Source organism: Poromitra crassiceps, assembly GCF_964638095.1.
Source record: "Poromitra crassiceps genome assembly, chromosome: 14".
In the NCBI taxonomy this organism is placed as follows: domain Eukaryota; kingdom Metazoa; phylum Chordata; class Actinopteri; order Beryciformes; family Melamphaidae; genus Poromitra; species Poromitra crassiceps.
Genome location: NC_139633.1, coordinates 20,812,092 through 20,837,056, shown reverse-complemented (window position 1 = coordinate 20,837,056; position 24,965 = coordinate 20,812,092). Strand labels below are relative to the sequence as shown.

Sequence of the window (24,965 nt, the reverse complement as noted above, 5' to 3'; positions counted from 1 at the left end):
CACTTGCGAAGTTCACATCGGGATGAAATTCTATGAACTCCTCAAAGTGAGTCTGTGCCGTTTTAGGAAGGAAATAATTTGAAACCATGAATTGTCAAACAAGTTAATGGTATAGTTATATTGCCGATTAAATAAACTGAAAGTTTAAGAGGAAGATTGGATCCCTGGAACACTGCTGAACACAAGTTGGAAACCAACCGTGTGGCTGTGGTGTTCCTGCCCTCCCGGCACATTTACAACATACAGAAAGAAGGCTTCTTTAGATTTACTGTTGGATCACTTTGCTTCAAAATTGTATTAGTTGGTTAAGTGATGAGATCTACCAGCCAATTTTTCCTCATAGCTTTAAGAACCACCACCCTATTTTTTTTTACTTCTGTCTGGTTTATTATTACTAGGAATCTCACATCCTAGGGTGGAGACTCTGGAGATGATGCGCCACTTGTCCTCTTCTCCTTACTTATAGTCCTGCCACTACTCTGGAAATGATGCGCCACTTGTGCCCTACTCCACAGATGACATCACAGTTGCTCGAGTGACATCACTGATGACATCACAATTGCTCAAGTGTGACATCACTGATGACATCACAATCGTGACACACCGTGTGTCACAGACACCACTTAGCCAATTTTAACTAAAAAAGATAAGATGGAATAAACATAATAATGGCCAAACTATAGGTGGAACAAAGTTTTACTGCCAGATTCCAAAGGCCTGACAAATTATAGCTGTTTCAGAAGCAGTTTCACACACACTATATACATATACACTACAGATTTAAGCCTTTTAGGGCTCTAAATACTTCAGGAAGTTTGCCAATTCAAATATGGACCATAGAGAGTGAATGTAGTCAGAGGTTTAATGTTATGCACATAAGCACTATATTTTGAAAGTTAGTTTATATCATGTACCCAGACAATTTCAAGTGGGCCGTTCACTGAGATTTTGATGACCTTAATTCTACAGGATGTGTGAAGCTAAGACTTATTTGAATTGAATGCGTCTCATAGAAGATGCATTGGCTTTCCACAAACTGGAATGTAACAGAGCAAGTGTCTCTCTGTAACAAAACTTGCATGTAATCCTGAAGTATCTAAATGCTGTTTTTGAATAAACAAACTTGAATTATTACCAATAAGAAGACAAGTACACCTTTGTTATAAAGATAATTTCCTCTCTTCTATACTTTTTCTTTTATAGTCAGACTTTTCCCAATGCATGTACAGCTGGTTGTGTGCAGTATCTGTAAATTATGTCTAGATCATCAAAAAGTCACCAAAAAGTCCAAGATAGTAAGAAAGGACTGGGAGTAAATTAGCAACAGAAATCAGCTCAGACAGCAGGAGGGCAAGCAGAAAGCTCAAAAGGCAAAACAGAAAGCAGGCAGTAACCACAAACAGAAAGCAGTTGACAAGTGGCGAGTGCAGAAAGCAGCAAGTTCAGGCAGCAGGTTGTAACAGGCAGCAGGCCGTGGAGTCAGAGAGAAATAAGCAGGTTGTAACAGGCAGCAGGCCGTGGAGTCAGAGAGAAATAAGCAGGTTGTAACAGGTAGCAGGCCATGGAGTCAGAGAGAAATAAGCAGGTTGTAACAGGCAGCAGGCCGTGGAGTCAGAGAGAAATAAGCAGGTTGCAACAGGCAGCAGGCCGTGGAGTCGGAGAGAAATAAGCAGGTTGTAACAGGTAGCAGGCCATGGAGTCAGAGAGAAATAAGCAGGTTGTAACAGGTAGCAGGCCGTGGAGTCAGAGAGAAATAAGCAGGTTGCAACAGGCAGCAAGCAGGCTGTGGAGGCCGTGGAGTCAAGAGAGAAATAAGCAGGTTGTAACAGGTAGCAGGCCATGGAGTCAGAGAGAAATAAGCAGGTTGCAACAGGCAGCAGGCCGTGGAGTCGGAGAGAAATAAGCAGGTTGTAACAGGCAGCAAGCAGGCTGTGGAGGCCGTGGAGTCAAGAGAGAAATAAGCAGGTTGTAACAGGCAGCAGGCCGTGGAGTCGGAGAGAAATAAGCAGGTTGTAACAGGCAGCAGGCTGTGGAGTCAGAGAGAAATAATCAGGTTGTAACAGGCAGCAGGCCGTGGAGTCGGAGAGAAATAAGCAGGTTGTAACAGGTAGCAGGCCATGGAGTCAGAGAGAAATAAGCAGGTTGCAACAGGCAGCAGGCCGTGGAGTCGGAGAGAAATAAGCAGGTTGTAACAGGCAGCAAGCAGGCTGTGGAGGCCGTGGAGTCAAGAGAGAAATAAGCAGGTTGTAACAGGCAGCAGGCCGTGGAGTCGGAGAGAAATAAGCAGGTTGTAACAGGCAGCAGGCTGTGGAGTCAGAGAGAAATAATCAGGTTGTAACAGGCAGCAGGCCGTGGAGTCAGAGAGAAATAAGCAGGTTGTAACAGGCAGCAGGCCGTGGAGTCAGAGAGAAATAAGCAGGTTGTAACAGGCAGCAGGCCGTGGAGTCGGAGAGAAATAAGCAGGTTGTAACAGGCAGCAGGCCATGGAGTCAGAGAGAAATAAGCAGGTTGTAACAGGCAGCAGGCCGTGGAGTCGGAGAGAAATAAGCAGGTTGTAACAGGCAGCAGGCCGTGGAGTCAGAGAGAAATAAGCAGGTTGTAACAGGCAGCAGCTGGCTGTGGAGTCAGAGAGAAATAAGCAGGTTGTAACAGGCAGCAGGCCGTGGAGTCAGAGAGAAATAAGCAGGTTGTAACAGGCAGCAGGCCGTGGAGTCAGAGAGAAATAAGCAGGTTGCAACAGGCAGCAGGCTGTGGAGTCAGAGAGAAATAAGCAGGTTGTAACAGGCAGCAGGCTGTGGAGTCGGAGAGAAATAAGCAGGTTGTAACAGGCAGCAGCTGGCTGTGGAGTCAGAGAGAAATAAGCAGGTTGTAACAGGCAGCAGGCCGTGGAGTCAGAGAGAAATAAGCAGGTTGCAACAGGCAGCAGGCTGTGGAGTCAGAGAGAAATAAGCAGGTTGTAACAGGCAGCAGGCTGTGGAGTCAGAGAGAAATAAGCAGGTTGTAACAGGCAGCAGGCCGTGGAGTCAGAGAGAAATAAGCAGGTTGTAACAGGCAGCAGGCTGTGGAGTCGGAGAGAAATAAGCAGGTTGCAACAGGCAGCAGGCTGTGAAATAAGCAGGTTGTAACAGGCAGCAGGCCGTGGAGTCAGAGAGAAATAAGCAGGTTGTAACAGGCAGCAGGCCGTGGAGTCAGAGAGAAATAAGCAGGTTGTAACTGCAGAAAGCGAGTGAGTGGTGAGAAAGCTGGAAAAGTCAGCAGTCACCTCAGAAAAGTTGGAAAGTCAGACCTGACGAGTTGAACTTTGTCCTGCTGAACCAGGGGAGTCGGCTCCATAATCTGCCCCTTCACTGATTTATACTAAACAAATGTACAAATGAGATGCATCCATTGACCTGAGAAACCATCAGTAGATCAGCTAGAATATCACAGTCTGTCTGCCTTTTGCAATTATGTACAGACAAGTGCAAAGGATATCTTGACCAAGTCTATTTTTATTAATGCATTTCAAGTACTTCAAAAGAAATTACATCTTTGCACAATGCTTTTGCAGTTTTAGTAAAATTTTCAAAGTGAGCAGAATGGGAAATATAGAAAAAAAATCAATAAAAACAAAAGACCATTGAAGACAGTATAAAACACAGACATTAAAATCAGACAGTAGTATTGGACTTACACCATTTTGGATTCTCTCTGTTTACATCGCTTACATTTCAGTGCAGATTTCTCAACATCGTATAGCAGGAAATGCGAAAGAATTAACACCCTAAACACCCATCTATTGCCCTGATCAGACCATACCAAGAGGAAAAAAAGATAAGAATGACAGGATGATTTCGCAAAGCAGTTCACACTAAAATAAACTTTACAATCTGCAAAAGAAAATGACAACCTTCTTTATATTCCCACCCAGGAAAAAGCCTTACCATTAGCACCAAATAGACAAACAAAAATATCTTAAAACCAAATGACTGTACATTTGTCTCTTTTCAGAACCTTTGTTGTTGCAATGGATATGGAGAAATATTTTGTTCTGAAAACAAAATAGAATTTCCCATGTACCCATTTGAGAGAAAACAATGAAGGCATTTCTCTGTGAGGCGGCTTAACTCTCCGTGATACACTGCATAGAATCTTATCTAATGAGACATTATCCTCATCCTCACACCTTGCTATGGAATACAATGATACTGGATACAACTCTTTCCAAGGATTAGGAAAAAAATATTCAGTCTATCTTTGCTTGAGAAGTTTTGTTCTCTCTCAAATCAATTTTAAGAAACTATACATATATTTCTATATTTTGCCAGTAACACAACTCAGGAGAGTACCCTGCATTCGCACCAGACCAGTGAAGTTGACCTATGGATTTGCCCGGGCCGGAGGTCGCTGGAAACCCATGTCAAGCCGAATTAGGGCTGGGTTACAAAATAGAAAATCATATAGGGATGGCGCAATAATAGTTTCTGATGTCTAATTAATGACAAAAAGCAAATATTGTACTAATTAAAGTGTCTCACGAAATGAAATCAGAAACAACTTAAGGATCATTATTTTAAAGAGTTAAATGCAATGAATGAACATCAATTTGCTCAATTTAAGTTGACAAATATACATTAAAATAATTTATTCTCAAAACTTATCATATTGTCTTTATTTCCCAGCCCTAATCACTTTGTTTGCACTATGTTTCCTCAGCGTCTTTGACTTTGGATGAACTGCCACCTCACTACGGCTTCTGCCTTGGTAGATCAGTGGCAATGAGACACTGACTTCAATCACACTCTGCTCCGAGTAGGCACGTTTTTAATGGCATAACACAAAGCATGGGAGGGGGGGGACAAAGGTCTCTAGTGGTGGGTAAGAAAATCCCTTGAGTTAATCCTGATCATGAAGGTCAGGATCAGGAAGAGAGAGGAGAGGACAGGACACACAGAGATAGTCGATTGTTTGCCCTAGTAAATTTCAGTTAACACCAGCAGAACTCAGCTGGACAACTCACAGCAATGAAGCCACAATAAAATTAGAATTTCTATTTGTCATCAATTGATTCGGTTCTTTTCCACATATACAAATTATCTGAACGGCAAGTAAAATCACTAAAAGCAAAATCCACAATCACATTAAAACCAGCCTGGTTCTTCAACAAGCAACCCACTTATCATTACGTTTGTAATGCGTGGCCCGAAGGCCCAGGAGAATCCACTAACTGGCTTGGAGTGGTTTTTAGAACAACTTTCCTTTTTCTTTTTTAAATTAAAGAACAGCCCCAAGTATCTGTACTCCGGCGGGGAACAACAGAACAAATGAGAATACAGCCAGGACAATCACACTGGGACATTGTGGCTTTCTAGCTTCCTATGGCCTACCTGTGTCCCCAGACTTCAGCCAAGAGCCTTTGCCTTGAAGGAGAACATCTATCAACCTCTTGGCCAACGGCCTAGTCTGCCAACACACTTCTGCAATAAAGCAATAGAATAGATTCCCCCGTTTCCTCGCCCTATTCTCATCAATCATTCACTTGGAATGAACAGATGAGCACATCTGTAGTGTAAAGTGGTTGTTTTACAAATGTGTCACAAATCAGCGGCAAAGCAATGAGTCAGGGGGAAACAGTGACACAATAGAGGTGTGATACAATCAAAAATGAAAAAAGAAGCTATTCTCTTACCATTCATGTCAGCCTGCACTGTAAACCTTTCCACATAACACCCCACAAAACCACACCAGAAAATATATACATCCAAATCCATCACCTCAGCAACGCTCAATCCTTTATCGTAGATGACTCTGTAATCGTATTCAGCTTCTCGCTACATTCTACCAGGCTGCGCACACATTACGCCCCCTGGCAGCGACTGCGTGAACCGCAGGTGGGCAGCCAGGAGGGACTTTCCCCCTGCCTGGAACACAAAGGCAGCCATCTTTCCAGCTCCACCCCTCATACACTTGCTTGCTGTTGTTTATTAATCCTGAGAAAGTGAATTAAAACAGTAAATAATCATCAGACAGAAAATAAAACTCATATGAAACACACAAAACAAAAGCCCTATATTGCAACATCTGTACAATTGCACACAGAAAGGACATGTATGCTTTAGAAATAAAAGCTTCGGCTTTCCATTGTGTTTTGATTTAAAACACTCTATAATTACATTGGCAAAAAAAGAGTTTTCTTCCGATACAATGTCTCAATCCTGGTTTTGATTGGCAGCAAAAAAACTCACGGGACTTGCAGTCTTGTTATCGTGCTGACGATGGCAGCACCTCAGAGAGGAAAAGCAAAAGAAAGGATAGCGTGAAAGGAGGAGGGAAGAAGAGGATTCTACCAAAAGGCTCCTCCTCTCTCTCCCCCATTCAGGTTAAAAAAAATGCATTAAAATGTAAAAGATAAAGACCACATAACAGAAACAAGTGATTTTCTCCTCCCGTCCTTCCGTGAAAAAGTGATCTTATTTATTTCCTGTAAAAGCTGTGTGAACCGCTGCTAATCTGGCTCTCAGAGCAGAGGTGCGAGGTGAGTTTTGTTAAGGCCCAGTAAACGCTGGGCTTTGTCCAGTGAAATCAGTTCAGTTGCCAGTTTTCAGAAAGTTGCAATAGGTGGTGGTAAAGGTAACTCTTTGGAGTGAAGTGCTCCCATAGTAGGCACGAGGAAGAACCAAGGCAAAGAGAAGACCAGTGTCTCAGCGTCTCATCTGACCCATCTGATAGTTCTCTCGCGCCTGGCGCTGGTGGCGCTGCGCCTGGGGCTGTGGGTTTGCACGCTGTCTTCTCCCCAATGTACCTGAAGGACACAAACATGTCAGTAAGGCTGGACACACACACAATTACTTTTACTATGAATAAAACCTGCACTTTAACTGTACATATCACTGATCAAAAGGGACCTGTACTACTCACTGCAGACATCTGGACATAACTAACTTCACATCTTTTATTAGAAGAACAACTGGACGGACAAACCCGTCTTTATTTTTCACACAACAACCCAACACACGCATGCGGCCACACACACATTCATGCTGACGGTGGCTGGTGAAATATTGTCTCTGCATTTGTCCCATCCAGGCTTGTCCTCCCTCCGGGGGGCAGCCAGGAGCAGTGGGCAGCTTTCTTGTGTACAGCGCCCAGGCACCATCTTCAAACATTGTCTTCTGATCTTCTGCATGTTTTAGTGGGGGGTCCATACCGATGTTGTATGGAGGAACCCCAGGGGAGCACAGGGAGAACATGCAAACTCCACACAGAAAGGCCCTTTTGATGAGATAGCCCACCTGGGCAGTAGGCACTGAAGACACCCTCAGTGCCCCAGGCGGGAATCAAATCCAGGACCTTCTAACTGCGAGGTGACAGTGCTAACACTGCACCACCGTGCACTGCAGTATTGTATTGTATATATATTTTTATATTTTTCTAATTAGACTGCATGTTGACACCTGTACCTAGAGAAATTCCTTTTACATTGTACTTGGTGATTAAAGTTCTGACTGATTCTGATTTTGAAGTCCAAAAACGGTGAAAGTGAATGTTACTCTACAATGATTTTGCTCTTCACACGTTCCTTGTTACACCATCAGCAAGGTGCACACAACAGACGGTAAATCGAGGGTAAACGGACTGCATTTATACAGCGCTTTTATCCAAACTGCCTACATTCACCCACTCATACACTGATGGCAGCAAGCTGCCAGGCAGGGTGTTAGCACAGCCATCGGCAGCAATTTGGGGTTCAGTGACTTGCCCAAGGACACGTCGACATGCGGACTGGAGGAGCCGGGGATCGAACCACCGACCTCTTTTATCCAAAGCGAGTAGTGGACAACCCGCTTTACCTCCTGAGCACCAGCCACCCCAGATGATGAGACAGAGACAGGGATCACATGCATGTACAAAATGACCTTCATGCCATGAGGATCATCAACACAGCCTGAGAACACACACAACTCATTGATCCAAGAAAATCCAAAACCCACAAAAGTGAGCTGGATAGCCAATAATCCCGACGAGCAAGGATTCCTGCCACTAGTCAGAGAAAGCCTTGTGATCACAGATTTCAAGAGCGCCAACACAAAGGATCACAGTTTACTTACTGTGTGTGTGTGTGTGTGTGTGTGTGTGTGTGGCATTGAAAATCTGCCTCACAGCTTTACAAGTAGTTTTGGTTAGCTTTGCAAATGCACTATGTGGCAACCTGCACACGTTTTATTATTTTCTCAAAAAAGCAAGGAGCCATACTTTCAACAGAATTCATCAGAGACACACACACACACACACACACACACACACACACACACACACACACACACACACACACACACACACACACACACACACACACAGAGTATAGGAAGGTGTACCTGGCAGTGGCTTTGGTGGGGGCAGCTTGGGGTTGCTGCTGGGGGTGTGGACGCTGCAGATCTTGATGAAGCCCGCCATTAGCATGATGAGAGCGATACCCATCAGCAGCACCGCCCACCAGTGAGCCTGAGAAACACACACGCGTTTTAGAGGACATCGAAAAACAACGGTCTCTTAACCACGTCAAAAACACTTCTTACAGAAATGCACGGGACTGTTACAGGTCCAGGATATATATATGTGTGTGTGTGTCACATTGTGTTGACCAATCTTTAGTGTTGGCTCCACTGGGACAGAATCGCAAGTGTGACACTCACCACTATCCACTCGGCGATGTTCTCGTAGAGTTCTGCATTGAAGATGGCCTTCTTGAGCCTGGCCAGAGGCCCGTCAGCGTCCACCAGGCGACACTTCATGAACACATCACAGTAGCCCTTGAAGTCGTTGCAGGGCGAGCCGGGCTGCAGTGTGGTGATCTTCTTGTTGAAGAAAGCCAGCCATTTCTCTGAGCCGGTGCTGCTGCAGGTGTTGGGTTTCACTGTAGGCAGAGGGAGAGGGAGTGATCTGGCCATCTTTGATATTGATGAGAACTTAAGTCTGTCAGACTGAGACTGGAGCTTTGCACTTGAACAGATGCTGGCTGTGGGTATACAGATAAAATACGGATCTGTAACGACTTGAATTTTAACAAGAGGTTAGAGCACAGCAAATATTTCTGAAAAAATATGACGTGTTGTGTGATGTGAACACACAGAGAAACAACCAATCAATCAATTAAGTCCTGCACAATATCAAGTCATTACTATGAGCACCGTGTCATTTTGACATGTCAGTAGGTCTGGTGATTGTATGACGGGACAAAAAGAAGAAGCAGTGTTTTCGCTTTATTATAGCACATTTTGTTCTGGTGTTTATTTTCGTTGCAAGCTTTCCAGTGAGTGTTGCTGCTGTAACAGTTGAAGTGCCATCTGGGATGGATCAAATGTGTTTGTGTGTTGTGTGTAGGCTGCCGCTCACTTTTGTCCATGCAGCAGACGTGGCACAGCTCAGCCGCCTCGTCCTTGCCCTCCTGGACGGCACAGGTGCAAACCTCCAGACCGTACTTCTCACAGATAGAACCAGAGCAGCCCTGAGCAGCACACACACACGGGTCAGGCAGGATTAGATGGGTCAAGTCCATCATGAGTCACGCCAAAGCCATGTACAGCTCTTTCGCAAACACATGCATGCTCACTCATCAATGCTTCCATTCCAACTTACCCCATTGAGGCAGACTTGTGTCTCTCCGTGGCAGGCGGTGAAGTTGGCCTTGGGTTCGGAGGTGGGACAGAGGGGCGTGCCTCCATTGCACATGCCCTCGTGGGCGCACTCCGAATCCGGCCTGCACTTCTCATTGTTGCCCTTAAAGGTGCACTCTGGTGTGCAACACGGGCCTTGACTGGGACTGTGAGAAACGATTCACATGCAATCAGTCAACCAAATGTTATACAAAATATATATATATATTTTTTTACTTTGAATACATGCTACAAAATACGTGTGCTGATTAACCGTCTGGCTGCATGCCAATGACATCTGACCTGCAGATTTTTCCAGGCTTGAGTTTGCACTTATTGCTGTCAGCCTCGTTGGCGTTATAGCAGCATGGGTCTTTACACTGATCGCTGTAGCCGCAGTCACACTGTTCCCCTGTCTCCACGAGCCCATTACCACAGATGGGCTGGCCAGACTCTGCAGACAGACACGATTAAGTGAGGATCTCGCTCGCGCTCTCTCTCTCCGTCTCTCACACACACACTCTCACACACACACACACACACACACACACACACACGCACACCCAGAATAGTTTGATCATAAAAGGGCATTTACCGACAAAACAGCTTCCCCTCTTCTTATCCAGCACCTGGCTGATGTTGCGGACACTGCAGATGGAGAACTTGTTGTTGTTGAGCTTGTCTCCTGAGGTGGCTCTGGCGTACATGATGTAGTTGCCCTGCTCCTTCTTGTCCTGCATCTTAGACTCTCCTGGCGTGCATTCGATCCCAGAGTCGTGCTGTGAAACAAAAGTCAGGAAATAAAGGAGAACAGAGGGTTGAGAGACATATGAGAGAGAGAGAGCTACACAATAGTTGGGTTTCCATCCAAAGGTATCGCAAATGTTAAGCGAATTTTCAGAAAGTCGGCAAAACAAAATGCGAAATAATGCGCGTTTCCATCTGCTGCTATTATCCGAATTATAGAGCTGTCAATCACCTGGTGTTTGAGGCTGTTTGAGCTGCTGATCAGCTCCTAGACCCGATACGGCTCTATTAAACACATATTCATTTAAAGTGTCTTGATGATCTACAAGTAGACAAAGTGGCCTACAGGGCAGTACACCAGTCAGCTCCCCGGTACCTCCAATCCATGGTCAGGTTCCAAACCTCTCAGCGCTCCCTTCGCTCCTCCACCAGTGCAGGTCGCCTCGCCCCTCCTTCGCTACGGGGGCTCAAAAGTCGCTCATCCCGATCTCGACTCTTCTCATCCCTGGCACCTCAATGGTGGAACGAGCTTCCACCTTCGGTCAGGACAGCTGAATCACTGCCGATCTTTCGGAAAAGACTAAAGACACACCTTTTCAGGCTCCATCTGGGCCCTTCTTGAAAAAAAAAAAAAAAAAAAAAAAAAAAAAAGCTAACCAACCTTGTACCACTAACCTAAACTTGTACCACTGTTCCTTCAGAAGTTGTAGTTGTCATAGACTGTGCTCCATAGTTGATTGCTCTATTGCTGACAAAAAATGTGTTATTGTAAGTCGCTTTGGATAAAAGCGTCTGCCAAATGACGTAATGTAATGTAATGTAATGTAATGTACAAAGGGTGCCATAACGCAATTTCTGGATTACCCGGTGCGACTCTGCAGGCATAACGTTATAATCCACAGAGCAGATAGTAAGTGAATACATGCAATTTCATTCAATTCTAGAAGTGAGTCACCTCAAAGTTAATATCCCAGTCTTCTTCTGTTTACCACGGCGGGTATTGTGCTGCGTAGCCTATTTACCATTATTTACCGTGTGTAGCCCTATTGTGGAGGCTACACGGCATGTCATGTTTTGCAGTGATCAAGGCAAACTGTGTGGTTTTTGAAAGGGAGAGACAACAGAATATCGCTTAATCTGTTTCCACTGCACTTATCGCATTTTCCTTTTATCGATATACCCGACTTTTCCACCTCCCTCAAGCGTGAAAACGTTTTTGCGACATTTGGAGGTTTTTGCGAATTTTGCAGCGTTTCCACTCAGTTTTCATGTTTACAAATTGAAATGTTGCATAAAAAAGGTAGATGGAAACCCGACTACTGTATATACAGTATGTTGCACAGCTGGCTAAGGGAAACATTTGACGCACAAGAGAGAGGAGGCCTAAGTGGTCGAGGCCAGGTGGATATCACAGCACTTACAGGGGAGCCAAAGTTGTGGCCGACCTCATGGGCGAAGGTGATGTGTGAGACCTTGGGAGGCACATGGGAGGCGTAGTTCTGCACAGTGATGATGCCGGTATTCAGAGACTTCCTCTTCCCGTCAGAGTACAGCTTACTCTTCTCACAGATCCCCCCGGAGCTTCCTGGGAGAGCAGAGTAGAAAGGTGTTGAGAGTGTTGGAATATATCATCCGACTCAAAAAAAAGCAAAGAGAAAAGCAGACACACTGAATGATAATGTGGACTCTTAACACCTGGCAACAGCAGCAACAAATGCGGTGGCGGGGGGGAAGGGGGGGGTCGAGTGGAAGCATGGAAGTAATATGGGCCTACATTCTCAACACCCCCCCCCCCCCCCCAAAAAAAACAACAACAACAACAACAACAACAAACCAAAAACATGCTTGCTCCTGTGGGACAAGCTGTGACTAGCAGGTCTGGACAGCTGACTGTTCAGCCAGGTAATCTTGCAGGTTAAACACACGCATGAGCATGCAGGTGCACACACACACACACACACACACACACACACACACACACACACACACACACCCGCTCAATCGCTCACACACAGAGACACACACACACACACACACACACACACACACGCTCACTCTCCCACACAGAGACACACACTCACACAGAGACACACACTCACACAGAGACACACACACACACACACACACACACACACACACACACGCACACACACACACACACACACCCACACACACACGCGCACACACACACACACACACACACACACACACACACACACACACACACACACACACACACACACACACACACACACACACACACACACACACACACACAGGGGGGCTCCAAACATTTTCAGGGGAGACTCAGTGAATGGAAGTGAAGAAATATTCCATTAGTTAATAGTCGTCAAAAGGAGATCACATAGAATAACCTAAATGTGTGTGACTCTCACAGTCAGAAACAAATAAATCCCTTCAGACAGACCTTTTGATGTAGTCTGAAGTCCAACAGCAATATCAGGCTATCTTGGCTCAATGATTGAGTGTCTACTCTATGGGATCAAATAACATAATATGTGACGATCCCATAGGCATCTAGTAAACTGGGGGGGGGGGGGGGGGGGGCTTCCAGTCTTTGTCTGATGGCCGAGGGGAGGCCCACAGTGTCCGACTTTGGAAACCCTCTGACTTAAGCTATAGACCCTTTTCACTAATAATGAGGGTTTCCAACTTCCATGATTGGAAGTTGGAAACCCTCATTAGTGTTTTGCTTGCACCTGTGTTTACCCTGCCTTTTCGACACAAAATGGCCACCGTGAAAAGGGTCTATTGTAAGTCAGCAGGGTATGTTCTTTTGGGAAAGTCAGCAGTTTAACTTAACCCATTGATACCTGTACCCTGTACTACGAAGCTAGTTTAACAGATCCGCGATAAGTCCCTTTGATCTGGTTTGACTGAACAGGATCAAAGCTATGTAGTTAACTGATACTACGACGCTGGTTTTCTACTCGGTAAGTGGACCTGGGATCTGCCTGTGCACGCGCACGTTTTTCGCTCGTGCACAGGCGCGCGTCCACGCGAAAGAGGTGCGCTAGCCAATCACATTATGAACAGCTGAGTTGATCCACGCCCACACCCATTTCCACACCCATTTCCTCATTCAGCGCAGCCACAGTGTGATCAGAGATTTTTGCGGATATTTAATGTATCCGCGATTTAATGTCAGAATGAAAATCCGCGTTGGATAGTCTGCTGAAGGGCTGTCTAAAGCAGCAGCTTGTATTCACATCAGTAATTTGATTTACTTTGATCAGCGATTTCTGTCTGATACAGCTGCATTGATACAGGCAGCAGCAACAAATGTAAAAGTGTAATCTCAGTCTATACATTTCCACAATCTGTAAGCCTATTTAGACCATAGATTTAGAAACGCATGCTCAATGAATAATGATCTCTATCACTCATGTGTGTGGTTGCACTGATCGAATAATTCATATATAAAATAGCCTAGTATAAAGCCTAATAGCCTACTATAAAAGAGAAAACTGCTGAACTGAATTGAGACGATGCGGGCATAGTTATCATTGATAAAAACTAGCCTATTTTTGCTCATATATTGGCATACAGCCTACAGGACACAGTTCCAGCTGAAAGATGCAAGAATAGCCTGCATATTTAGTATTGGGGCTATCCCATATTTAAACTAATATCTATATTATATGTATAGGCTTTTCTGGTATGTAGGAGAATATCACCCTCACTCCATTTGAGGGTCCGTTCATGATATGCGCCGCGGTGATTAATAGTGATCATATTTCTCCACGCATCGTTGAGCTGTTAAGACATAAAGTGGTAAGTAGGCTTAATTTAATTATGTAGCCTACAGAGCCACGAATGTTTTGCTTGTTCTAATTCTCAGTTAGCTGCAATCTATTTTTCATATGGCGATCTTATGAATGGTGAGTGACTCCAGAGAGCCGATATTATATGGGTCTCTCATGGATTTTGATCTTATCCTCTGAAGCTAACCTGGTCGCGACCAGGTTAGCTTTGCAGCGTCAGTTGCCATGGTGATTGAAAGTTAACTTGCTTTGTAGTACGACTAAACCAGGTTTAAACTCAAACTTACTCGGATAAGGCATTAAACTAGCTTCGTAGTACAGGCTACTGATGCAGCATTTGCGTGTATATCCCTCATTTGTGTGTGTATCCCTTTAAGACCACGAACCGCGTGACGTGGTTTGCGGTCTTAAAGGGATACACACACAAATGCTGCATCAGGTATCAATGGGTTAAGAGCTCCAAAAAGGCTAAATAGTTGGTGGCTGAATTGCAGGTCGCTGGGCCACCCAAAAAAAAAGCTAAATTAATTCTGCAGGCAAAGAGAACAGTCAAGAATCATAACATTATGCTGAACACAGACTGACTGACAGCATCAGCCATGAGGAATGCTAATCGCAAGTCACAACTCACGGATAAATGAACACATACAGGAGAATTGTGAAACACCACAAAACTATCGCCTGAAAAATCACCACAGAATTGGATCAACATTTCAAACACTGTCTCAACAAAAAGCCGGTATTTATGGCAGCAGAGGTGCAATTGGGTAAGCAAGTCCAGGAAGCATGAAGCAGAGCCCCGCCCCCACGGAGCCTGGAAGCTTTCACTTCCCATCAGCCGTACGTCCAGTCATTAGCAGGCTACAGCAGAGACAGCTGCTAGCCACACAGAAACATGAGAGCAAGCACTTAAGGCAGTAAATGATGTGTGCACCACTATGTGTGTCAGTGCATATGACTGTACATTTGTGTCTGTCTCAAGCCAAGTCACATCCAATCCAATCAGAGGACCATTAGCTGTGCTTGACCACGATCCCTGATGGCCATTTGTTGTGGACTGTGCTCAGGCATTCAGCCCACAGGCTCGCTCCCTCCCCGCTCCTTCTTCTCTGCTCCTGGATCGATGCCTTCAGCACGCAGCATTGCTAATTTGCCCGTATCGATCGCCGGAGAGTTTGTTGTTTTCTTCGTGTTGCGGGTGTGCCGTCTGAACTCAATCAAACGCACAGGCAGGAGAGCCAAGCAAAACCACCGACATGACCGTTCATGCATCTAGTGCCGTTGGGAAAAACACCCAGAGCTCGACTATGGGGGACAGACACCGCCACAAATAACCAGCTGTAAACATAATCAAGTCAACATTGCTTGTTAGTTAATCATACGCCAACACGATGGCTACTCATTCTGTGATAGATACAGAGGGAGGAGGGGGGATCAACAGTACACATTGCTACAATGTGTGTCTTGTGCTTCCTGATATTTGTCCTACATCATTCTGTTCTATGGTTGATTGTTGAATGATCAGTTAGATCTAGTTCGACTCTAGTGACAGTCCTCTGAGACATGCTTGTGATAAAGATCAAGAAACAACCGTGAATTTGTGCTGCAGTAAATGCACTGTGTGTGGGGATTGAGGAGTATACGGGATTTTCTATTCTCAGGGCTTTTCTACTCATATGTCAGGACAGGTTTAGCAAAGCACAACACACAAAGCAGTTATTAAGCATTTGAAATAATCATGACCATTATCCAAACCACAGCCACAGCCTGAATCTCCAAGCTCTCCTTGGCACCGAGGTGAGCTGGGTTCATACGCCCAGTTACTCCACGCATCATCGTGTTCTTCATTCCAAAGTGTGAGCAGCATTCAGAGGTGAGAGTTTGTGTGATGAACGCATCATCACACTCCTGTAGCAACGCTGTCGCATCACTACTGCTTTGGTTTATATAGAAATGTATGAATGAACAAGGATTGAACTGTATTGATTCCCTTTGTCCTAATAACCTCTGCGCTGACAGCAGTCTAACAGGCTGGACTACAGGGGAGAGAGTGGATGAGATTAGAATGTAAAAAAGGAAGTGAATATTTAAATACACACCAAACTGCATGGACTCAGGTTCTGCCTGTAACTTCCCTCTAGCAAACTCCATTGAGGGGTGCAAGCCTATTATAGATTACTGGCCTCATTTCTGTCAACGCTTTTCAACACAGTGCTAGACTCCAGTGCAGTATCACTAAGTTAGAACAGGGGTTTTCAAAGTGGGAGGCGGGCCTCGCCAGCGGTTTCAGGGGAGGCTCAGTGAATGGAAGTGAAAAAATGTTACATTAGTTATCAAAAGGAGATCACCTAGAATAGCCTAAATGTGTGTGATTTAGTTAAAGAGATAGTTCAGAGATACAGTAGTTTTGTGGAAATTTACTATTTTCCCCAATTTTCTATGTATTTGCTGTAGTCTGACAGCAATATCAGGCTATCCTGGCATAGATGTTGAGTGTTTATGGAATCAAATAACATAATCATGATCCAATAGGCATCCAGGAATTGAGCGAGGGGGGCACCTTTTTCCAAGCGTTGTCTGGGGGGAGGCCCACAGTCTCAGACTTTGAAAACCCCTGATTAGAAGAATAAGATGCAAACAAGATAGATATGTTCATAACTTCATACTATGAATAATGATATTAGTTTAAGCCGCATAGACATCACAAAAATGAAATCAACATAACCTGTTGATTTGGGCATTGAGATCAAGTCTTTACAAATCTTGGGTGTTGCTTGAATTTGATTCAAAGTAAAGGCTCTAGTGAGTGAGGCTCTCTGTGCGTCCCTGGTTGAACCTGCCGTGAGAGGCTCTGCAGCTATGACCAACTCCTACACTAATGGAATTGGAAATCTAAAGGCGAAACGCTGACGTGACAAAATCCCACAACTAAAAAATTCACATTAGCTTGGCTTGTTCTTGGGAAGAAAATTACACTTTTACTGAGAGAGAGAGTGTGCGTGTGCCCACGTGCGCGTGTGTGTGTGTGTGTGTGTCTGCGTGTGCGCGTGTGTGTGTGTGCGCGCGCGTATGTGTGGTTAATAGGCACGAGATGATAAAGCTTATCAGGGTCTGCCGGGGTTAATGGAGACAGAGACCTATCTGAGAATCGTTATTCCAGTGAACATCACAGTAGCACGAGGCAGATGGCTGAGCAGGCAACCAGCAGTCCAGTGAGTCTCTGGTTCCTCTGCTCATAAACACAATTCTGCTACTCAGAGCTGCGAGCCCAAACTCAACTCATCTGAAAATGAACAAGTCAGAAGCACAGATGAAATTATCTGAGCCTGTCAGCAAAACAAAACAACAGAAAATGCCTCGCACTCAGCACATGGGAACAGCAGGGGGGGGCGTTCTTTAGCTGTAGTTGACCGCCAGGGATAAATAGAAGCATCATTATTATTATACAGTATACTCTCACATTCTTGTGTGTGTGTGTGTGTGTGTGTGTGTGTATTGTACCAACCTGAGGGAGCCCCGACCCAAGCTAAGCCAAGCACCCCATCATCAAAGTCCCTGTCGGTGAAGACGTAGGCCAGGCAGTAGTCGTCGTGGTTCTGCTCCGAGTTCAGCTCCAAAAACTTCTCCACTCCGATGTTGGCAAAGCGGAAGGGATTGGACTTGTCCCTCTCGTCGTTGGTCGTGTTGATCTGAACGGAAGAGATTTGGTGCCGTTACGGAAGAGATCTCCAAACTGATAAAGAGAGCATTCATTCACACTGAGAAAAACTGTGTCTACTACACCATAACGTTCACATTAGCATTGCAAAGTTAGCTATGGCAGCTGCTATTTTCGATGAGAAAGGTACTTGGAATGTATTCTAGTTCAAATGTTGCCAGCTTCAGCCCTGTTAGGTAAGGTGTTTAGTTAACACCACCCTTCAAATAAACCCGTCATTGAGCCTTAACTCACCTTAATCCTTTTGACCATGAAGCTGATGTTTCGGATGCCAAGGAAGTCTGTGGTCTGGTAAATGGAGTCAATAGCCTTTACATGGCTGGAGATCTGAAGAGAAAGCAAGCTGTTTAGATCAGCAGTAATAACAGGAACACCCTGACAGCACAGCCTTGTTAACCACTAGGTGGCTTTGAGTTCTTCAAAAGCGTATCGCAAGTTCCATTTATTGTTATGAATAGTCTTATCACAAACAATGTCTCTCTAAATACACAGTCCTTATCCATTAGATATTGAAGAGCAGGGGGAGGAGCTCAACACTGTCTGTCTTGTCAAATTACACACAAACTATAGTTTCTCTCAGCTCATCAAGCCTACACACGGTTTCTGCTATTTTCACTGCAACGAATAGCCTGAGCCTTTTCAATCCAGTTTCTCTTATTGAATAAGTGGAGAGGTGTGCGAGACAGAGGGATGGAGGGAGGAAGAGACAGAGAGAGAGAACGAAAGAGAGAGAGGCGGGGAAGCGGGAGGGAGAGAGAGAGAGAGAGAGAGAGAGAGAGAGAAACCCTGAAACCCCAACAGGCTCCATTCTCGCCTGTCCATAGATGCAAAATAGAAATTGCTCTGTGTCTGCCCTGCTCTAAGAACCAAGCCCATATAATGGTCAACTAACAGTGCATACATTCCAAAAATAATAAGCAATATATGAAGAGGTTGCATAGGGAGAATGTGGTAAAATTACTATTCTAACATAATAAAAAACAATATTCTACAAGTTAAAAAGTATTAAAATGATTTATTTACAAGAAGCAAAGTTACAGAGCTCTGTGGTTCAACCCCCTCTCCTCTCCTGGCTTAGGGGACTGACCCGGAACTCCCCCACTCACATCCTTTTATAACCTTTCACATGAAGTCCTATGACAGAGAGCAGCTTACTGCAGATAGCGCCCCCTAAGTCTTGAGGGAGGTATTACAACAGCTTTGAAATTCTCTCCACAAGAGAGTCAAACCAGAGGCTTATGATACAATCAATAATTTAATACATACAGTAAATTGATGGAAAAGGGTCCAATAACAAAAAGGTGCAGAACATTTCTAGATGCTGCCATTTCTGTCTGTCCAAATGCTGATACTATGACATTGTGACACATCTTTTTAGCCAGAAAATGGTCTGAAGTCATTTTCATGCACCATACCTGAGCGATGACAGCCTCCCTCGTGCCGTAGTATTTGAAGAAGAGGTGGTCCGTCTGGATGAAGAGCTGGCAGGTGTTCTGCTCGATGCCCGCCGCCCTCTTCCTCCTCAGGACGAGTGGACCCTGGAAGCTCGCCTCCAGCAGACTGCTCACCTCCTGTAGCAGCAACAACCACCACCATCAGCCGTCAAGAGGAGGAGAGCAGAGGGAAGGCAAGGTCGTCAGGAGATGAGGAGGCTGGGGTGTGAAATTTACACTGACCACCAGCCAAATGCTAGCAACTTGTCTTGTAAGCAGTGTTGGGCAAGTTACTGAAACTTAGTAATTACAGTTACGACTAGTTACTTCTCTCAAAAAGTAATTGAATTACTTTAATGACTACATAATAAAAGTAATTAGTTACTAGGGAAAGTAACTTTTTTCTACTTTTAGTGTTGCTGTGGTACAGTAAGAAGCGGCTGCTCCCCTTAAAAACGACAGAAAATATTAAACAGTAAAGCAATCAAAGACACAGTCGTGTCAAGTCACATAGCTACACACATGAAAGCACGGCAGTCATCATGTGTGGGTGTAAACGTACGCACGAGTGCGTGCACAAACTACCTATGAGAAAGATATGCATTGATATCTGTCACAGAATGAAAGGCTTCATGAAAACAATATAAAAAAAAATACCCTACAACACACAAGCAGTGAGAAAGGGCATCAGATAATAATGTGATTCACAGCTTGAAATAGCATCATACTACAGTTCCAGCCTAACAGTCCAGGCCCAATTTGAAACCCAAACAGCTCTCAGGCTCTTAAAGCCCATCAATCACTCTGACAGGGCTTCTATGTCCACCTTTTCTCTCACTAATTGCCTTCTGGCTTCTTATGTTGTTGTTTTTGGTGTTTGGTGAGCCGAAGACTATTTTCCACCCTGGTGGACAATAAATAATAATATTCAATTCAATATTCAATTGAATTCACACTAAAGCAGTCCATCAGAAATTTGACATGCACTGTATTCACCTTATGCAGCCCCGCCCACTTGACCCATTGTATCACAACTTCCTGTTCAAAATGCCAGCTGTTTTACCTGCTCAAACTAGTCTGACTCACCTGGTCAAACCTAGTTTGACTCACATTATGAGTCAGACTAGTTTATGAGTCACAGGAAGTGTAAATACAATCGGAAGTTCCGATTGTATTGTTCCGAAGTTCCGATTGTATTGTATTGTTAGTTCCTCAAGCCAGGCGGTCTCTTCTGCATAAGGTGAATAGCTTGATGTGTGTGTGACACTAACTCTATGTCGACCTATGCTAAAGAAGTATACATGTATAGCGGTATCATGCACTTCTGAGAGTGTAAAGGCTGAGTCATGCTCAACATTAAATATGGATACAGACAGAGCCTTCTGTTCGTACTCTGCGTTCATTTTGTGCGGAATTGTGCACATTTTCTGAAAGCTTACGGATATGGATGAAATGCATCTACACACACGTTTGACTCTCTACTGCCCACTAGTGGATGTATTGTTCAACATGATGCCAACGTGAAGGATGCATGAAAGTATGTGGGCACTGGGCAGTGACAGTTACATCGTTTGAAACGGACGTATTTATTTTCGTAAGAAAATGGAGCATAAAGAGCATTAACCCATTGATACCTGATGCAGCATTTGTGTGTGTATCCTTTTAAGACCGTGAACCGCGTCACGCTTAAAGGGATACACACACAAATGAGGGATATACACGCAAATGCTGCATCAGGTATCAATGGGTTAAGATGCATTAGATGTGGGACAGGGTCTTATCAATTGTCCAGGCCTTGTCCAACTGTGAGTTGAATTAGGGGCTGGGGGGCTCTGGTGTGATGCAGGAACTCACCTTGACTGGCTCCTCTATCGCTGATGTCTGGTACTTCCTCATCTTCTCGAACACTGAGTGGTCAGCACAGCCGCCCTCGGAGCCATACTTGTGCGGATAATCTGGCAGAAAGAAGAGAGATGGATGGATTGGAAAGAGCTTACATCCCATTTATGGATCTCCAGTTTAGAGTCACGTTTCAAGATTCAACATTTTTATTGTCACTCCGTACCGTAGTACAAGTACGCACGTGTGAAATTCTTATGCTGTGGGTTACAACAGACAAGGTGAGTTAAACAGCCATAAGGGCAGTTATTGCAGAAATAGACTCAATAACAACAATTAAACAAGATCAGGAATATGCAACAGCGGAGTTTATTGGCGTAAAATATGTTTTTTTTTCGCCGTTCTTCTGAGTGGATTTGGATTTGAGTGGATCTGACACTGATTGGCTGAAGGACTGGCTGCTTCCACCCACTGAAATGACTGTGCACAGCTGGGAGTCCAGACAGATCCACAGAATGTGAGTTCAGGGATCTGGATGGTTTTAACTAGGGATGGGCATCGAATTTCGAATTTTCGAATAATCGTTGTTATTATCAAGGTCGACTTTTATTATTGAAATTCGAAATTTTTTTTTTTTTTGAGTGAAATGTTGCATTGTCTCCCCTGATTCTAAGTATAGTCAAATCGCTTGGTTTGAGCAAGTAAAACAATTTTTATAAGCATTTTAAGCAAGGTTTATGGAAAAATGAATGGCGGATGAAATCCCATGAAGACGGAGAGGGGGTGACTTTGGCACCCCTTTGGCACTCAGACCTGAGCCTACTAAATATTTAATGAACCACTCATGATTGTCAAAACTGTTTTTTATTTTCGAAAATGTCAATGTCATGTAACATGTTGTTTACTTCAGTGGTGCAATGCTTGTTTGAGCTAAAAATCCACAGCAGAAGCTTTTTATATTAATTAATAAAGCCGTAGACTTAGAATCAGGGGAGACAATGCAACATTTCACTCACAAAAAAAAAAAAAAAAAAAAATTACATTTTTAATTTTGTTTACATTTTTATTTTTATTATCGAATTTCGAATTAAATTCGAATTTGGCCAGCGAATTTCGAATAGTGTTTTTGCTAGAAATGCCCATCCCTAGTTTTAACCAGGCTAAGACATTTAATACATCTTTGGACTCCTCTTACAAATACATACAGAAGACCAGGTCAATTGGCCTTTAATTTAGCACAAAATGCTGTCTCATCGGACTCACAGCCCTCAACAGCAGAGAAGTGCCGGAGGAGCAGTTTCCCTGCCAGCTTCTTCCATAGTATAGACCTTTTCCATCAAAGTCATGGGCATAAGTGATGCTGGACCAGCACAGCCTTCCAGAAACAGCAGGCGAGTTGAGGCCTATGTCCAACTAACTTTGCATTCAGCTCTATGTAGTAGCACGACGAGTCATTTCATGTGTACAAAGCACCTCTAGTCATGGGACGCAGAGGTCAATGTGTTTCTCACACTCACACACACTCACACACACACACACACACACACACACACACACACCAGTGTACTAAGGCGTGACTACAAATATGGATTTTAGGGTGTATTGGTGACTCAATGGTCTGTGGCCTGTGCAATGTGACTGCAATTTAGTGGATTGGGGCCAGACCTGGGCCCTCTCTCTCTACCCTCATCTTTGCTGTCTCGTTCCACTTTAATTCATTTGCCCATTAAAGGCAAAAGATGCCAAAAAAGTGCTTGTTTGATTTCTTTTTAAATGAGAGAAAACGTTGAACTGGGCCTATAAATTAATGTGGTGTCGTAATAATGTACGTTTCAAACAAACACTACTTTGAACTAATGCGTCATCTACCTCTGAGGGGGGCAAGAGATTTAGTGTGCGGCTCTTATGTAGCACACTGGTCATTGAGCAAAGACTCGAGTAGTGTAAAGTCCCGTGCTGCTGGTCACTGAACTGACTTGACACGCATGGAAACAATGCATTCAACCACCGACAATGTGTTTCCAATCTGGACAGAGAAGAGAAGCCCTCATTGTGCCGACAGTGAATGCCGTCTTATTCAAGTGCAAATCCAAAAGGCTCTTTGCAAATGGAGGAAAAAAAGAGAAATGCAAGAAGAGCAAAGTGAGAAACGAGGCCTTTGCCAATTTTTTGTCCACCATCTCCTCCCACTTAGCATGGAAAGCCGGGTGGAGACTTCTGTGATCAGGCTTGAACGTCAAGGGTTGGTCAGATATGTCACAAATAGAAGACAGATACACAAGATCAATCTTACAATGTGAAATCTTAATCTGGGTCATGTCAATTAATTCATGTTAACTTCGGTAATATTTTCTCCAATGAACCGTCCCCTTAGAAATACTACGTCGTGTTCAGTCACGCACCTCTGCCCCATCCAACCAATGTTAGTCCATGTTCAGCCAAACAGTACAGAACAGCACAGACGTTGTCAGAGAACTATCATGAGGGCAGTGTTAAAAAAAGGTATGAAATAAATAATTGTTGATTAATCGTAATAATCCAGGTAAAAGTTTGAAATAATTGTAATATTGAAGTCATATCGCCCAGCCCTAAAATAAGTCATATAAATTATATGCTTCTTGTTCTCCATAACACAACTTTGGCTATACGCAGTTCACTTTGGCTCCCACCTGCTACATACCACTCCACCTGCTACGCGCCACTCCACATGCTACGTGCCACTCCACATGCTACGCGCCACTCCACATGCTACGTGCCACTCCACATGCTACGCGCCACTCCACATGCTACGCGCCACTCCACATGCTACGCGCCACTCCACATGCTACGTGCCACTCCACATGCTACGTGCCACTTCACCTGCTACGTGCCACTCCACCTGCTACGTGCCACTCCACCTGCTAGGTGCCACTCCACCTGCTACGTGCCACTCCACCTGCTACGTGCCACTCCACCCGGGTTCCTCTCCCGTCAGTGTCTCAGTGTCACTACTAATAGGACACATGCACCATCAATGGGTGGAACATTTCATCACATCCCAATCCACTCTCAAATAGACTTTGATTTAAATTCAATTTTCTACATTTTCCTTCAGCAGCCCAAGATTTTACAGAGCGGTGGGGGGGTCGGACTTTTACCCTCCTCTGCAGGTGAGAATGTGTGTGTTTACAGAGCAGCAGCCAGGAGTACCTGGCAGCGATCAGCCACACCAGAGCAAGTGTGGTGCTTCTCTCAGTCTTACTGCCTGTCTGCCAGCTAAATGCAGTTCTTTGGAATAGAGCTACGATTGTACAATCAGAACATCTTAGCCCACAACCACACCTTTCACGTCTGCAATGAGTAATTACAGCTTCAAAGAGTTCCAGAGTTGTCTGGTCTTGAGAAGAAGGTTGGGAAGCTTGCTGTCTCCTGACATCATGTGCATCTCTCAGTTGGCCACCTTGGCTCTATGGCTGTGGGCCATGATGCCTATGTCCCACTGACTACAACCCTGCCTCCAGTGTCAATAATGAGAGCAGCCAGAGCCAAAGTCCCGCTGGTACCAGTCTGTCAAAGATAACGCTCTCTCCACACGTGTGAAGCTTCTCTATGTACTGCTTAGCATACCGTCTATCGCTTTATTGACAACACGCATGCCAATCCATTTAACACCAGCCCCACTGATTTGTCTGTTCATCCATCAATCACTCTGTCCAACCCTCTGCCCTTGCATCGTCATATGCATGACTCCGCGTAGCATCTCTTTTCTGTCACTAGAGTGTGGATGTACATAAGGGGGCGGGGTTGAGTGTGTGGAAGTACATGTGTCAGA

General features: G+C 44.5%; 1 protein-coding gene across 1 annotated transcript in view; it reads right to left on the bottom strand.

Moving 5' to 3' along the window:
• Positions 1-3,473: 3,473 nt before the first annotated feature.
• The window catches only part of adam10a (ADAM metallopeptidase domain 10a), a 58,976-nt gene continuing 37,484 nt past the window's right edge, over positions 3,474-24,965 (bottom strand). Inside the window, exons 5-16 of the mRNA XM_083650970.1 lie at positions 21,170-21,270; positions 19,298-19,453; positions 18,117-18,209; positions 17,670-17,853; positions 11,801-11,964; positions 10,228-10,411; positions 9,936-10,086; positions 9,616-9,799; positions 9,373-9,484; positions 8,673-8,893; positions 8,355-8,481; positions 3,474-6,781 (exon numbers count right to left, since the gene is read on the bottom strand). Of these exons, the coding sequence (XP_083507096.1) occupies positions 6,681-6,781; positions 8,355-8,481; positions 8,673-8,893; positions 9,373-9,484; positions 9,616-9,799; positions 9,936-10,086; positions 10,228-10,411; positions 11,801-11,964; positions 17,670-17,853; positions 18,117-18,209; positions 19,298-19,453; positions 21,170-21,270 (1,778 nt within the window). The 3' untranslated portion in view covers positions 3,474-6,680. The remainder of the gene's footprint in view (positions 6,782-8,354; positions 8,482-8,672; positions 8,894-9,372; positions 9,485-9,615; positions 9,800-9,935; positions 10,087-10,227; positions 10,412-11,800; positions 11,965-17,669; positions 17,854-18,116; positions 18,210-19,297; positions 19,454-21,169; positions 21,271-24,965) is intronic.